General features: G+C 38.7%; 1 protein-coding gene across 1 annotated transcript in view; it reads left to right on the plus strand.

Moving 5' to 3' along the window:
• Positions 1-18,124, plus strand: part of LOC118814606 (astrotactin-2-like) — a 697,894-nt gene that overhangs the window by 139,553 nt on the left and 540,217 nt on the right. Inside the window, exon 2 of the mRNA XM_036580304.1 lies at positions 2,944-3,131. Coding sequence (XP_036436197.1) covers positions 2,944-3,131 — 188 coding nt within the window. The remainder of the gene's footprint in view (positions 1-2,943; positions 3,132-18,124) is intronic.

The following is an 18,124-nucleotide window of genomic DNA, read 5'->3' on the forward strand; positions in this document are numbered from 1 at the left end:
GTTCTTCAAGGGTTATTTAGTAAAGAAAATGGTTCTGTATAGAACCGTAAACACTCAAAGAACCCTCTGTATAAATAGAGGGTTCTTTGCGTGGTGAAAGGGTTTTTCAGGCTGGTGGGGAATTTGCTGGAGATAGTTCTACATAAAACCTTTTTGAAAATGGTTCAGCCTCACTTCATTAGGATAGTCCACTACAGTTCCCCATGGATTATCTACAGATGTTAAATTGTAACCTGTTGAAACTGTTGATTCTGACTCTGAAACTGTTGAGTCGATTCTTAATAGTGGTAGGGTTAGGGTTAGGATTTGGACCAGGGTAAGGTTTGGGTTTAGGTTTTGGGTTGAGGTTAAAGTTAGGATTAGAACCAGGTTTAGTGTTAAAGAAAATTATTGTCAATTTAGTAGATATTTAGTTGAGTGTAACTAAATCTACAAAGCATCTGAAGTGGATTATCCAAATAAATTGTTACCAATGGTTCTGTAAAGCATTCAAAAGGGTTCTTCTACTTTTACAAGCTTGACACTGTGACAATAGAGGATACTGTGAAATATCGATGGTTCTATACTAAATACAGTGTCTATACTAAATAAAGTGTAACCATCTGTAGCACAATTATACACATTCCCCATCAATCTGAAGAACCCTTTCATGATGCAAAGAACCCTTGCAGAGGGTTCTTTGAGTGTTCATGCTGCTATCTAGAACCATTTTCTTTACTAAAGAACCCTTGAAGCACCAAATTTTTTAAGAGTGAAGGATTACGCAAATGCAATATCCAGCCTTCTCTCTAAGGAAATCTTGTTCCTGCACATTGGCTCCCAGAGGTTATAGTGAACAGTGTGCGGGGTCGATTGGAGGACTATCCCGGGCCCCGATAACCATCTTCCCTCCCTTTTATCAACACTCCCTCAGAGCCTGATCATGTGTGCCTCATTCATGCCCCTCAAGCCCTCTCTCTGACTTGGCTTTCTTCTTTCCTCTCTTTCTCTTAGCACTGAACCACTCACACAAGCTTTTGGCACTTTGTGATCTTGATGTCCACAGTGCTGAGGTGGAGTTCTCAGTAATGTATTAATAGGTTTAGGGTGGCTTGCCTGTGATTTGTGAGGATGGCTTAAGAACGGAACTCACTGAAGCAGCATCTTTCTCGCCACTGCTTTATTGGTAATGATTATGGACCTGCTTTGATAGATCACACTAACAGCACCTACGCGCTCCTTTTTTTTCCCCCCGTTCGTATTGATTTGACTGATTTATGTCATCATTTGTTTACTGTGGATTGCGAGCAAAAGAGTCATTGAGGATAATGAAAGCGTCAATGTAATTAAGCCTGTTTACTCTGTTTGTGCTTTATTGTTGAATAGGGGCTTTAATTGGGCCTCTGGTAAGCAAGCTCGAGGGTGTTAGCGGAGTAATAAATGTCTGCCCTTTCGCAAAACTCCAAAGTCCAAAGTTGTCAGTGGTGCTGCTGCCAGAGCTGATTCAAAACACATTCAACTATGTCACCTTCAATTTAAGGAAGTGAAGAATAAGGATGTCGAAGTCAGAAGAGTGCTTTCGCAAAGTGCATTTGCTGAGCCAATAGGCTTTTGATGCCCCGTTTTTCTTTACCTGGGCAAAGAGCACAGGCTGGTGCAGAATACTAATCAAGTGAGCGATGTGTCTCAAGTGCGACCTCTGAACTTAAACACCCAAGCATGCATGCGATTTCACCCACCTGTCCTTCATGTGGGTGTCATTTTGTGGACATTATGGACACACAAATGTGTTTAGAAAGCAAGAATACCACTTATATCAGCATGTGGAAGGATGTCACCAAAGTCATTGGTGTTATTGGTTTCCAAATCAAGACTGAAGTATTAAAGCTTGTGTAGTTTATGTTTACAGGCGTACTTGATCTATGCCATCAATCATTACTCTCAGATTCAACTCATTTGCATACACCTACTCAGCCAAGTCTGTATTTTAGAATGCATGAACCTGCCAAGGTTCCTCACGGCATATACGCCTTGAAACGCCTCTTCTTATGCTTACATTTTGCTTAAATATTTCAAGTAGCTTGTTGGAACAAGTGGAGAAATTCTCTCAAAAGTGTAGACTAACTGATACCAGATTGGTGTTGCAAGTAAAACATTGGAATGTTGGAAATATTATATTGTAAAGGAAAATAAGCAAGCATAAAAACTTCGGGACTGGCAAAAAGAGCATATGCTAGCCTATACAAATATGTTTTCAGCACAACTAGTGCACAATTATTAATATATTGCATGTTATCATTTCCAGTATTTAGTCATCAGTTCCTTCACTGGATGTGACATGCACCATTGCATTGTCACCTACATGATATTAATGTGATTTTACTTATTTTTGTACCTCATATTATATTTCCTGATTGTTTTAGTATATTTTATTATATATCTCTACTTCTTCTGTTTATGCATCTGGAAAATAGCGTACAACAATATTGTTGCCCTTGTTTTGCTCTTTACTGTACTTTGTGCTGCTGTAATAAATGACTTTTTCTCTGGGATTAATAAAATCTATCTATCTATCTATCTATCTATCTATCTATCTATCTATCTAAGACACCCATTGCACTCCTAAAAGTATCTGGAATGCTATTCCAGAGTTTACGAGATCCTTGGAGTTTGCACTAAGCCTGCCTCAGCTGAGCAAAGTGGTCTAGATGGTCTATAGTTATTCTGAAGCCAGGCTATTAAAGAGTTTATGAACTTGCATATTTGAAACATTTCTTTTTTTTGTATGTTTACCCTGTAATTAAATGACAAAATCCTCATCGTTTGCATTGCCATATCAGAAGTGGTCTGTCTGACCTGTCTAATTAACTATGTACCTACTTGACATGTAAATTCAAATTGAATATCAAGGACAACTAGACCCTTGAAGGCTTAAGCATTCCTGTTTCTCTTTCCCTGATGCAGAAATGTCAGGCACTAGTGCGGATATCTCCCAAGTGCACTGGAAGCAGCAGTGGCTGGAGAACGGCACTCTTTTCTTCCACGTGTCCATGAGCAATCCGGAGCAGCTGGCCCAGGCCACACAGCCCACAGTGCGAGAACCTGCTCAGGGCCTACATGAGCACATGCACCTGCTGCACATCTCCGTCATGGTAAGTGCATTTCCTTTTTCGGACAAGAAAGGGGCTCCCAGACTTCCCCTCCGACACTTAGCCTTGGGGGGAATCCCTGCTTCCATCTCAAAGGGCGTTCAGATTCTGTAAAAGGGTTGAGGGAAGTTTCTACTAGCAGCCCTTCAAGCTCTCAATTTGACTTGAGGGAAAGAGTCTGTAGACTTGCTGGCGCTATGGCAGTGATATATCCTGAGATGCATTTTGATGTTTTGGCACAACCCTGTGGCAAAGAGCTAATTATATTATCACAAAAGGTAGAAAAGTTCAGCTAATTACATTCTTTTGAAATGGAGTGTTTGCTAACCCTTTAGAACCTAAGCCTGAAAGAGGCTGACTGGGCATCTCTTTACATTTTTGACTGTAACTTGGAAATATATTACATCATCATCAAGTGATCTATATGCTGTGATTCAACCCAAACTTTAATATATCAGTTATTATTACAAATTTTGATGATAGTAATATGCAAATGCATTTTAGCACCCAATTACACTTCCCATACTTCCCATATTTGGCAAACAAAGTTACTGGCATGTTCACAAATAGTTGACAACTTTTTGCCCGTTGGCTTTGTCAAGTTTTTGACCTTTTTCTTTTACACTTTTGTAGCAATTTCCACAAGAGGCAACATGTAGTAGACCATCACGAACAGTTAATAAACATGTCCAGGTGTCTATTGCCCCTTGTGTAAGAGAGGTAGATTTTTGCTACAGCCATATAAAAGGAAGAGATCAATGGGTGCATTTGATGACCTGAGGAAGCCTACAGGCAAAATGTTGTCAACTCTTTGCTTGGCAGTTCCTTTGTTTGCTAAATATGGGAAAAAGATCTGTACTTGATTCATAGAATTTCACTTGAAGTTGACTACCAGAAATTACTATTTTGGCATTTTTGCAAACCAGCAATTGGTCTAATTTTTTAGCAACCATCTTTTCTGAGTATGTTCTGATTTTAGGCTAAATGTTTTGTCTGAATGTCTAATGTTTGTTTCAAGCTTTGAAAAACAGTAGTGGGATGTGCTACAGTGTAAGTCTACTTTAAAAATAGTTTACTGCTCTACTGCTACACTGTCAGAAAAATAGGGAACTGAGCAGGTACAATTTTCATTCATCAAGATACCAACAATGAAAATGTACTCTCAAAGGTACAACGGTGGTTTTAAGGTTCAAATGTGCACCTTAAAAAAGTTTTCCCACGGCAAAAGTATGTTTTTGTACCTTTCCATAATCTAACATTTTAAAAGAGAACAATTAAATAAAAAAGTCAGGGTATATGGAATCCACACAAAATATAATTTCAATGGAATATGGTACAATTATGTTGCATAACTAAAGGTATTGACCACCCCAGTAACAAGAGGGCACCACCCTAGTGACAGTTTAGTACCATTTTTTCTAAGAGTGTATGTGTTGAACTGCAACCACAGCAATACTGGACGGTCTAAAGGTTAAGGCTAAAACCCTGCTTTGATTGGATCTGCTGAATGGTGTATGTGGTTCTCTGATTAGCTGCTGAGCGAAGACAACAAGAACATACAAAACATTCTAATCAAGCTAAGTTTAGCTAAGTTGTTTAGTTGTTATTAAGTCATTAAGTTAACTACCTAGATTTTAAACTACCTGTTCTTTAAACTGTCACAACTCTTTACATCTGTTTAAGGGAGTTAATGCATACCATTTTTTGTCTAACTTACCATCCCCTACACCTCTTTCCGGAAGTAAGCATGTGCATTAAGCAGATACAAAGCTTAGCAGGGTGAATAAGAACAAGACAAAGAAAAGGAATCGGAGGTCATACAAGGCCAACTTATTATTAGGCAAAACATCAGTCTAAAAGCTACTCTTTTTCTAATGTGTGAATTTCAAAATGTAGCAAAAAAACACACACAAAAATCCTTTGTACCCACAAGCCATGGGTGGCACGTGCCTCGAATTCCACACTTTTATGTATGAGGCATCTATTCACGGAGGCTACATCACAGGAAACACATGAATGAGTGTTTGTTCCTTTTAAGTTCTTCCACTTTGGAGCAGTGGATCCTAGTCGCTTGTACAGTAACTCCTTGATATATGCCTAGACACCCATTACCTCCCAGAAGATTGAGATCAAGCTTTGAACTTCTCACCACTGTCTATCTATGTGAAATTTCCCAAAGTTTCAACTTCATGCCACAATAATGAGATCGATGGAGACGAGCAAAGCCAGAGAGACAGTGTTAACAAGTCCCTGAACAACAATTAGCACTTGTTCTAAGACATATGACGCCGCAAGAGTATCATTTAAAAAAGACAAATTTAACTCAATGGATGGGTTGGTGCACCAGCAGCAGATTTTACGTAGTTGATGCCTTGACTGGACCAGCAATGGCCAATTGGCCGAGAAATGGACGAAGAACGTCCAGCAGCTAGATGGTAGAGAATCTTTCTCCAATTGCCCACCCCATCAGGGAACAAGCCGTACTAGTGTGTGTGGGTTATTGGCCCCAGGCATGCTGTGGCGTTTCGAGTGAGCATCATTAACTGTAATTCTGTCAGCTCTGTGACACATTCAAGGCACATGCTCTCTATTCTTCCACCACTGAGCTGTCACTCAGCTTCTTCTCCTCCCTCTGGTTCACTATCTGCAGCTTGATAAGCGCCGCTCTGAAGCACAGCTTCTGTCACGAAGATGTAGCCCAGAGATGTGTGATGAAAATGACTTCTTCTCTGCGAGTCACTCTGTGTGAATGTGTGAAGCTTCGTTTGGCAAATAAGCTCGTTGAAACCAAAGCTACCGAAGGCATGAACTGGATGCACTGTGTTAAATCTCTAACGTCAGTGCTGCTAACTTGACTCTAAGTGATATAGGTTTTATATATTTGCCCTGTTTAGGATACGAAAAGACTGGAATAGCGATGCACGGTTTGAGTAACACAAAGCACAGTGCAAAAAGTGCTTTGTGTACTTTAGAGTTACAATATTCACAGAATTTGCTGGTTAATTTGTTCCAATTCTACATTACTTTTTAACCCAATTCAACCTTATCTAATTGCCTCTTACAGCATTGCCTTAATAGTCTATAGATCAAAATTTTGAAATGTAAAGAGTAGGAATTCACCCTTTTCTGATGTGGTGTCTTGATGGTAGGGAGTTTTTTGGGGGGCAGGTTGATTTTTTTTGCCTGTAGCTTGATAGATAATATGACTGCCAGCAAGCCCAAATATTTGCTGCATTTTTTAGCCTCTGTATGAGTTGCTACTCTAGCAGTTGAAGGGGGATTCCCTATGGTTGAATGAAAGATGGAGTGTTTGTGTAATGCATTCTGGGTGTTGTAGTGAGAGAACATTAATGGACAAAAACATGAAAAGCGCAGAAAATCTTGAGTTCTGTCAAACCAGCGAGGCTGAAGGATGTAATGCTGGCAATAGAATATTCCATAAAATACTGACTGCTAGTTTTAGGCCTTGCTTGTACTAAACTGCTATGCCAGTAGAGATTTAGTCTCATGGGGCCAGACATGATCTCATAAAGATAATCATGGGGCAACAATCATGGGGCAAATTTAGGGCTAAATGTGGGAGGGAATGTGGATTTATTAGGGTAGAAACAAACTGAGTGTGAAATTTCTAAAGTAATCCAATACTTAATAGAGGCAGGGCTAAGTAAGGGGGGTGATGTGCTCATCAACGTTGTCTGAATGGCCTGTCGTTAGCCCATGGATGTAACATATGCTAAGTTAGCATGGCTGAAAGCCCCCTAAACACTTCAGTTAAGCCTCTGGAGCACATTATATGCAGCAAAAATAAACATTACCCCTTACAAGGAAGCAGTTCCATTAGCTAACAGTAGAGATTTGCTAGCTAGCTTGTTTACGTGTGTTATCAACTGTAGATGTAAAAGAATAAGTACTATAATAATTTGGTGGCAGGTTTTAGCTGGGGCATACTCTTGTTTGTCAATGATTTCATCACAGTTTAGCCCACAAAGTTTAATAAGTTGTTCCCAGATGTGAATTCTCATGACAAGATCACATCTGGCTCTGTTAGATTAGTGATGATTCACTATTGAAAATATCTTTTAGGTCAGGCTTAATCTGGGAATCTGGCCCTAGATGTGTTACATCTAATATTTATTTGAAGGCTGCATAAGGGTAAACCTAGTAAATTGTCATGTTTGCAGAATAATAATGATGATTTTGACATTGTAGGATTTATGCTTCTGCCACAAAAAGAACCATTCACAAATATACTACATCTTCAGTATTGCCAAGCTATTCAGCTATTTATCTGGCATAATCCTCATTTGCTTACTTGCTCAATGGGCAGCATAAACCATTTTCATGGTCAGTGTACCCTGATGTATTTCATGATCAAAACCTGGCTTACAGAAATTCTTCAAAGAGCCAGAAGCTCCTTGCTTTCATGTGCTTGAGATTTCTTCATTGATTTCTCAGTACAGCAGGGTGATTTGCACTCAGTTGCTTGTTACCCTAGTCAGAGCCTTGGAAAGGTTGATTTAAAACCCCAGAGAGGGCAGTTACATTTAATAGACCCAAGGATGATTGACCCACACTATAGTCTCCAAGACAACAGGGCCTCATTTATGTACTTATTATGAATATAAAGTATTTGCAGCTTGAGGTTTAGGGGCTAGAACTTCCTCCTGGCAGCCTTGATAACGTGTTAGACACTGTTGCTAAGCAAAAAGAGCAAATATTGTATTTTATGGTTCAGTTAAGGCGAGGGTAAGATAAGGTTGCTCTAGAAGCTTTGGTCAAGCCTTAAAAATAGTACTAGGAGCCAAACACTGCATGTGGATTCTGAAAACTTCGTAACCACATTAGAGTCAACCAGACAGCCTTACAAGTCTCATCTGATTCCATCACCAAAGACAACATTTTGGGTAACAAGCTAATCGTGCTGCATTAGGCACAATTACACAGGAGGAAAAAACAGAGGGTGGTTCGCATTATTCCACTTTAATTGGCACACTTGCCACTCATGCCGTGAAAACACTGGCATGCCAGGATAATGATCGCTCTATAGGTTACAATTTTGCCTCTGCTGTTTCTTGGAGGACCGGCCAGACAGAGTAGGAAGGCTGCAGATTCAGATAATGAGTTTCAAGGTTTCAAGTTGTTCCGCCGTGCACACAGACAAAGAAAGAGAGATTATTGAAATGCGTAGCAGGAGGGAAGACGAGGAGGATGAAGTGAAGAGGCCTAGGCACTCCTGCTTTCAAGGCCATATTTATTCCAATGGGATATTGTAATAGGCAGCAAGGCAAATATGTGGAGTTGGCGAAGTCGACCGAGCATATGCATGCATATATAAAGAGTATGCAGGCATGCTTTGCTGCACAAGATATAGCCCTCCAGCATACGTATATAGTGGCACTAGAACAGAACATGCAGCTTTGTAGCTCAGAACAATAAAAATATTATCTTTCTTTATAGTGACATATAACTTGCATGGCTTACACGTTGGCTGTCTGCATTCAATGAATAGTTCAGTGAAAACTCAAATTTAGACAAATGTAGCCCAAAAGTAGTTGGTCAGCCAAGACATATTTGGTTGCGGTCACACTAGACCTACAAGTCTAAATTTGCTCACAAGAAATGGAAGTTTAAACCCACCATTTATCATCCTGCAACTGCATACCTAAATGCTCACATAATTGCCTTAAATTGAGTGTAGTTCTTTAGTAAGCTCAAATAGCACAGCTGAAAATAGTCATAACAGCCACCTTAAAGTGTGAATTATGTATACTGTTGCCAGATATACCAATTAAACCAAGGCTGTACTGTTCATTTAATCCTACATCCAGTACAGCTTTGCTCTCATTGGAAAACAAGCTAAAACATTTAACAAACAACTGACTGCCTTAACCTGCCTCGCTGCACCTTTGCTGTAGCTTGGTTTAAATCCAGATTTGTCAAAGCTGTGAGGCTTTTGAGTCACACATTCATGCCCGTTGCCTAGTAGGACTTTGTTAAATTATCCACCACCTCCGATCCGGGCTTGTTCCGATTACTGGTGTTGCTCCTCGGGTCCAGCGATGCTCCCATGTGTTGCGCCTCTTGCCGGTTTATATTTAGCCCATGTGTACAACCCCAATCCAAGCCAGAGTCTGTTGTTTGCATCTGGTGCCCATTAGCTGCCTGTCCTAACCCCACAGCTCTGTGAGTTAGTCGGGTTTTCTAGCTTGTTTAGCAAGGCTGGTCAGATGCAGCTTGGCCCCGGGGTCTTTTAGCATGCGGCAGGCGTCGGCTCGCCTTTGCATAATCGTTTAGAGTGGCTCGACTTGCTGCATCTGTAATGTTTTGTCTGTTTCGTGACGTTGCCTTGAGGGCCTCACCGAACACCATTGATTTAGCTTCTCATCCTTGCTCGTGAGATATCAAATGTAAGCTCCTGATGGTAGGCCGAGGGTGGTCTCCAGCCACCTTTCTGCCATGTTTCCCTCTCATGAACCATTTTGCAGCTAAACTACATGGTTTTTATGGGAATACAGGGGGAAAAAAAGAATTGTAAAACAATTCCGCGAGCAGAACCATAAAGGGAACGTGATCCACATTAAAAAGCACCAGGTTGCAAAGACGAATGGCTACATTATGCTCCAAAGAAATGAGTTGAAATGTCAAGGCCCTGTAGGCTCGTATATTTACTGTATTGTTGCTGTACAATGAAATAAGCTTGTTTAGTTGTAACCATGTTGAGACATTGGGTGGTAATATGTGTGGTCTGTTTATCAACTGTCTAAAATAGTGTAGTCTACCATACATCGCTGTGGAAGGTCACATGCTTTTAAAACAAGTGGTGGTCTGCCAGTGATTTGTGCAGTTTTCTTGAGTAGGCGGCTAAAATTTGGGGGTCGTTTTGACAAAAATTTAGTTAAATGCAATGTGTTTATGAGCTGCTATTATCATAATGTGCTACTGTTATTGCTAGTAATATTACATTGTTAATTGCAACAACAAAAAAACACCTTTATGTCCCTGCAGAGTTGAATAGATTCTGCAGATCCTATGATTTATAGTGTTGCATGTGTAAAAGAAAGTTTGGAACGTTATGTGCGATAGGGAGCCTCATATTGAAATAAGCTACAGCAGTACAGTTTGCCTCTGACAGAGACACTTGTATAGGTACTGTGCTGAAATATAAGTCATCCAATCTGTTTTGGCTAAAAATCTTGCAGTCTAATGTACATTGCAAGGTGTTGTAAGTGTTTGGCAGCGATTTATGCAGTTTGCTTAAATAGGTGGTTAACACTTTTGGAGCCTGTGTTGACAAAACTCTCCCTAAATGAAATATGTTCATTTATATGTGTTATAATTACTGATACTGCTGCTACTAGCGTTAGTAAATATATTGAAAATAGAAACAGTCACTTCATTCTTTAATGCCTATACATAATTCACTGGATTCAGCTGGATCAGAGCGAATGATACAATACCATTTACAATGGAAAGCTTGAAATATATCACATGAATTAAAGCAACTGTACATTTCAGATGAAAGATGCTTCAAAAATATTTGTTTTGGCCAAAATGATGTAGTGGTTTGAGTTTGCATGGTGTGGCGTACACCGACTGCTAAGCAGAACTCCTAATAATCAAATCAATTGTTCTACGAATGGGCTACATGGTTCATGGTTACCTGTGCCACTACATAGAGGGGACTTATCACAGTGCTGAGAGTCAGAAAGATGTACACCAAGTTATTTTTCATTATATTTATGACAGTGTATTTGTTGGTAGGTCATCATTTGGAGTATGCTAAGATTAGGCCAAGAGAGGCCTTGTGTTACTGTGATTTTATAAAGGAAAATGAGAGCTCACACAATGTCAAAAATGGTAAATCACTATAATGTACGGCATGGAGTGGCTTTTATTAAATTGTGCCAACATAACACAAAACACAGCTTTAATAAATAATTTACTAATAATAAAAATAGCTAATAATTTAAATGATGTACTCTATGGCTCTATGTGATTTCTTTATTTTATGCTAGCATCAAGCTATTGGTGCCACATATACCTATGAAAGATCTACACTGTTAGAAATGAAGGTTCTGTTCAGGTACATTTTTCGTTCATCAAGTTACAAACAATGTAAATGTGCCCTCAAAGGTACAACAGTGGTTTTAAGGTCCAGTTGTGAAGCTTAAATAAGTTTTTCCAGGTGAAAAGTTCGTATTTGTACCTTTTCATAGCCGAATGTTTTAAAACAGAACAATAAAATAAAAAGCCTGGAGACGAGACGGGGTGTGTGGAGTGTGGAAAAATATAATTTCAATGGATTACGGTACAGTTATGTTCTCTGACTAAAGGTACTGAGATGTAACCTTGAGGGTACCACCCCAGTGATAAGAGGGGTACTGCCCCAGTGACAGTTTCATACCTTTTCATACCATTTCATTTGAAGATTTAGGTTCAACAGTTTAAGCAGAAGTAAAATAAAACTCAGCACCTACCTTACCAGCAGAAGACTCATCCAAACCATAAAACACAAGCACATGGACTTCTTGAAGCAGATACTTTCTCACTTCTATTTTCAGCAATGTCAATGAAATGAAAAATTACAAAATAGAGATGCAAGGTTCTGTCTTGACAGCGACAGCAGCGGTTTTTACACTGAATCCTTCTGTAAATACTTCAACTCAAAGCCTAACATGATTACAACATTAATGGATAACCTGTTTGGCCCATTAGCTACTTTTAGCCTGCTGTCTTTTAGCCTAGTTATCAGCCCGTCTTTTTAAACCAGGTTTTTACTGTATCTGTACACTTGGTGGGCAATGCAAGCAGCAGTCCATTCATATCACATTGGTTTTTTTACATACTACAGGGTATTTATACATAGTTAAATTGTTATAATGTGGTTGTAGGTGGGTATACTGAGAATTTTATAGTGGCATTGAACAAGACACAGCCAATGAAATAAAAATCAGTTTTATGATGCTGGTTTAATATTGCACCACATGCTATAGAAAGGCTGGAACATATGAATTATACTGTACCATTTGCAAAAGGAAGGTCAGAAGATATACGAATTATACTGTACTATGTGCAATAGGAAGCTGAGAAAGGCATATGGAATATATTGTAATATGTGCAATAGAACATCTGGAGCATATTTGAGTTGTACTCTATCATGTCATTTAGAAAGCAGAGAACATATCATATGAATTGTACTATTCCATGTGCAATAGAAGACTCCATCCCAAAACAATCCGCAGCAGTACATCTTTGCGTCTGACAGAGCCACTCGTGCAGGTACTGTGCTGAAACTGAATAGGAAGAAATACAGTCTGTGCTGACAGATCCACTTCCCTGCCTGCGCTGGCAGCGGAGCGTTAAGAGAGTGCAGTGTGCAGGATTATTATCACCTATTGCTAACCATTCAGCCATCGCTGGAGAACCGCGAAGGGAGCCTTATCTGTTTTCAGTCTTAGAAGTCAAGACGGAGCAAGATGCACATTAAACACATAAACAAACAGGAGGTGCATCTAGAGAGCAAAATCTGCTGCTGCATCTCAATCTTAGGTGTGTGCACTGCTGTGCTTGTGTGCTTTAGGGCTGAATGATGTAAAAAGAATGCTGGTATTGTGATTATATTGTCTTGCAACATATTAAGCGGTAAATTGGTACAGAAAGACCATCATTCATTTACAACTGAAATTATTATTAAGTAAAGTTTTATTCCTTTTTCATCCTTGGGGGGGGAATTTCTTTTAATATTGCATCCACACTTCACTTTAAATATCTAGTTTTCTTTTCAGGAGACTTTCTTTCAGTTTTCAAAGAAACCTGCAGAAATATTTTTCCACTCCTTCTGAGTTTCAGTCTTAGAAGTTGGTTGATCATTTTCTGAAGTAATCCAAACACATTCAGTGATGTTGAGGTCTGGACTCTGGGGTGGTCAGTCCATTGTTCAGCTTCTTTGTTTGATGTGTCCGTCTCCTTTTCTCAGTGAGGTTCTTCTTGACAGCTACACATCCTTTCAGACCCATAGCGCTGAGTCATCTTCTCACAGTGGAAGGATGGACAGAAACACCTGTGGATGTTTTCAGATCTGAAGCAGCTTGATTTTCTCCTCTCTCTCAAAGAGGAAAGCTTTAAGTGCTGTTTATCTGATGGGGGCAGTGTTGGTGGTCCCAACTGTTGTATTTTTGATTTATTTTTACATATCATTGCCTACTTAGGTCCACTTTTATTATTTGGTCTTTATTAAAATCTCTGATGGCTTATTTAACCATCCAAATAATTGGTACTAGATTGCTGGTTTAATCAATAGTGATAGCCCTGATTTAAAAAACATTTAGTTTTGTTGGACTACATAAAAGTCTTTGTTCATTACAACACCCACAGAAACTCATCTGGAGCTGTGACAGTTCAGAATAAAAAAAACACTGTGAATGGTTGGAGGGCTCATTTGCACATTGCAGCCAATATCACAACAATTAATAAAACTTCTCTGTCTTTGCTAATGTAATTAGTAGCAATCGCAGAGACAAAAGTTACAGAATGAGAGCTGTAAATAGTAATTACTGCAACTTTGTGGCGACTCTGCTGCCCATAAATTACTATATTTTTACAGTTGGTCTCTTACAGAATAAAGGGCCAAAGAAAATAACAGACCTTCAGGGGATGTTCCCGATGAAGGTGATGATTTATAGACTGAAGAGAAGGTGCACTGAAAACCTTTCACGGAAAATGATGACCTGACTCCAGGTTCATACAGAGGACAGGGAGTATTCTCTCCAAAAATGGCTGACAGCCAGCAAAATGTCATACACATGCTGGTGTAATCAGAAAAGCCACTCCTTTGCATATCTTAGGCATCTCCTGCAAAAGACTAATCGAGGAAAGACAAGGATACTGTCAATTAGAAATTAATTAGTGTGGGAGAAACTTCTGCCTACTGATTGTTCTTTTGTCATTCGTGTCACAAAGTCTTCTGGAGTACAATAACAGCTCAACAATATGTGCCAACTGGAGTAATGCTGATAAACTCACTGACTGAAGGACTAGGCATGCATTTACTCCCTGTTTGTGTTTATGTTGTTCATACAGTGTGGAAATAAAAAGAATCAATCAATCAATCAATAAAAGAGTATGATAAACATTACTTGGTTTATGGCTTAGTCTTATGGTTAGCTTGAATATACAAAAAAAAAATAACAGTAACTTTGTATAGTTTTCTATAGAATGCAAAAAGTTTGTTTTAAACAAAAAACAACGTATGTTAATATGATAAGAGAAATACTTTTTAGATATCAAGCACCTCAAGGAACTGGCTTGTAACTCATTCAGTCACATTTAGCAGGGTAAAATTCTCCACTAGGGGGCACCATTAGCGGTTTTATAGCTTTTCATGCTTAAAAAAAAAGAACAAAGTGCAATGTCAGTGACCTGGTGTCTTTGTTGTTTTACTCAATAAAAGGTAACAGTTGGGATTTAAATATCAAAGTTGTCATTATTGGAAATTTTGCTTTTTAAAATTGATCTCAGTTTTGGTGACAATTGATATCAGCCAGGCTATAATTATGACATAATTCTTCTTGTGTGGTAAAACCTTCTCTGTCATTTTGGAGTGATCAACATTATCCTGGACTTTTTCCAAGTCATTTTGGGTCATTTCTTAGTCCAGTCAGCCTGAAATTTACATACAATGTAAAGGCCAACAGTATTTTTAAATTATGTCAAAAATGTATAAACCTCAAAAACAGAGATACAAGGTTTTCCTCTGACAACAGTGATATATATATATATATATATATATATATATATATATATATATATATATATATATATATATATATTGGTCAGTATTTTTTGTGTTTCGGAAACAAAAAGTAGATTTTAATGATGAATAATACAATTATCTTCTTTAGTTATAGTCATTTGTTGGCAATTTCCAAAAAAAATGGCATATTAATATACCTTCACCAGGATTTTAGCAACACCAGTTGACCAGTATTCTGCTGGCATTGATGACCCATGCTTTTATTCCTACATATAGCTATTTATAGAGAGATTTGAACTCAGATCAGTCAGTCAGTTATGCACTGTTTAGAGTATTAAATTTAAATCTACAATATACATAGAAAATTATATCGGCTGATATTTTCGTAGTCAAAATATCTAGCACCATAATATTAGTATTGACCACAACATTTACAGCCAAGGCCCTAATTACAAAATGATTCATCTTGTGTTGTAAAACCTTCTTAGTCATTTTGGAATTATCTACATTCATTATTCCAGACACGGCTATGGTTTTCTCCAGACGTTTGAGCGGTAATGTATATCAGCTTCATAACTGAAACAAAAACTGTTTCTTTGCTCATCACATGGTACTAAAGCTTACTTTTGGCTGAGTCTGTGCTCACATCTTTTGTACTTGGCTGACCACACCAGTCCAGTCATCAGCTCATAGGCTTTCTAAGAGGTTTGTGGGTTTTATGACTCACTCCTGGCACATTCACGGCTCCAAATGACTTCACATCTCCACCAACTCTGCTCGGTTAAAACTTTCACAAAATATCAAACTCAAAATGACATTGTGTCAGAACCAATGCCTCAGTGTGTAGAGGAGACGGATCCCCTAAAGGGAGCCGCTCTGTCAGAGGATGACAAGAGGTGTAGTGTTGTGGTATTGCATTGCTACACAGAACCCAGCTAGAAAACATACTATATCTCAGACATTTTTTACCGTAGGCCAGTCTTAATAGAGTAAATAAAGCCCTTATATGGCCGAGGCCCACCAGTGGGCCCAAATTTTATTATACACCTCCATTACTTAGGAATAGCTTAGCCAGTTTGCATTGAAATTCCTGTAGTTACTGAGTAATAAGGCTTAGTATGTAATAAGCCTGGGACGTTATGAGGTTAAGTGAGTATGGAACCGTCACATTGCCTCTAACTTATTAAACAACCCCTTCAAGACCTGGTAGACCACTTGCTTGGACTGTAAGAAGCAGAAAATATTAAACCAACTTCTAAGACTGAACTTTGGAGATGTGGAAAAATCCCTGGGGAAAGCAAGGCTCCTGAGTAAGTAAGTTAAAGGTGGTCTCTGGCTTTCACACAATGCTGTAGATAGGTGACAATAACACAAGTCAGTAAATGCAGTAAATACAGACACTAAACTATACAGTTAATGGTCATGCACCACCCTTCACCATTTTCCTTGTCAGAATACTGACTAAATACTGATTAACTCCTCCTCGTAATCATTGTCCTCACCTGTGTCTTGTCAGTACCCCTTTGTTTGCTCTCATTCCCTGCGGTGCAGATTATTTTATTGTTGTACCCAATGTTTTTTCCCCTTTTCATGCTCTCCTCATTTCCTTTGGTTTTCCCAAGTTTCGCTTAGTTTGTTCTCTGTTTCAATTTGTTTCTCTGTTGAGTGTTTTGGTTCTTTCCTTCAGTTTCTTTTCATGAATGCTCATGTATTTTCTTCACCGACCTCTGTTTTCCACCCAGACTCGAAGAAACTGTCCAACTTGCACATGCATGTTTGTTCTAAGATCTCTAACTGACTTTGATTGGTCCTAATTACCATGTTGTTTATTCTGAGACCTCCCTCTAACTATAATTGGTCCTGCGTAAAATGGTTTCTGCATAACTGTGCATGTTTGGTGGATTTGTTCAATTTTGTTTAGAGCTTTCGTCATTTTAAGTCTACTGTCAGCTTTAGTCTTAGGCAATTAGACATTGTTTCTCATTTGCCAACCATTCATTAAATGAATTTTTCACTTCAAACCAACTTTTGCAGTCCACATATCAAAACTATACTGCAGAAGCAGCTTATTTTGAATTCATTGTTTCTGTGATGTCATAAGAGTATAGTGGGAGCACATGAGGTTGCTTTTAGAGGTATTAAAGCACCCATATTATGGAATAGCGTAGTTCCCTCACTTTTTTGAAATAAAAAAAGGTTTGAGGCAATAAGCAGAGATTGTTAAAGTCTCAAAACATACCACTTTCTACCCAGGCCATATATGGAAACTACACTGCAAAAATAGCCTGATTTTCACCAACCATTCTCAAGAATACATTTCTTCTTAAACTTATGCAGTTTTCATGAAGATTCTGACTTTCACCGATGTTTACTTATTTGGGATTTGTTCTTAGGTAAAAACAGAATCTACACACACTCAAGAGCACAAAGGTTAAAACAGCTCTGCAGTTTAAGAACACATCGTGAATCTGATGTAGACTTTTTCTTAGGACGTTTCGCAAGAATACATTTAAGAACAAACTTAGGAGGACATTGGTGAATGAGGCCCAGTGTGTACAGTAGGAACTGACAAACTCATTACGGTTGGTCAGAAAGGCCTATACGTGGACGTTCAGAGACCACAGAGAACACAACCACTTCCCCACCCTTTACTAGTCAAGCTTCAGAAGCAAAAGGAAGTTGAATTTGCTCCCTTGGTTTGAGATGATATAATACCACAGCTCTGGGCCTGGACACGTTTTAATTATTCTATTAAAGTCTTAGTAATGTTTAAAACGCTTAGTCTTTAATTGTTTCCACTGTTCCTGTGTTTAATTATTTCAGTGCGCTGTGGTTTGGTTTTCTTTGTAGCTGTCCATAGACAGGCTTTAGCTTGAAGAATAGGGCATAGATCCTAATTATGATACTGGTCTTAGCCTGAAGGTAAAGCGTGAACTCTTTGTACACCTGCTATTTAAAATGCAAACATATCCAGTAGATAAATACATTCAATAACAAATATGATTAGTTTGCCCACAGTTCACTGTGTCCGTGTCTGACTGACCAATTTAAACACTTTGCAGTCATGTATTATTCATACATGTTTCAGTGGTACATAATGAACTTCCTTGCGGGTGGTCCATATAAAATGCCCACTCTCAAATATTTGGTATAATCTACCTTAAAATGTTTTGAATACAAATAAGCATGGCATCTTCATTGGTATGCTATAAGTTCATCTATTTACCTTTAACCCTCTCAAGTC

Source organism: Colossoma macropomum, unplaced genomic scaffold, assembly GCF_904425465.1.
Source record: "Colossoma macropomum unplaced genomic scaffold, Colossoma_macropomum, whole genome shotgun sequence".
NCBI classification, from domain to species: Eukaryota; Metazoa; Chordata; class Actinopteri; order Characiformes; family Serrasalmidae; genus Colossoma; species Colossoma macropomum.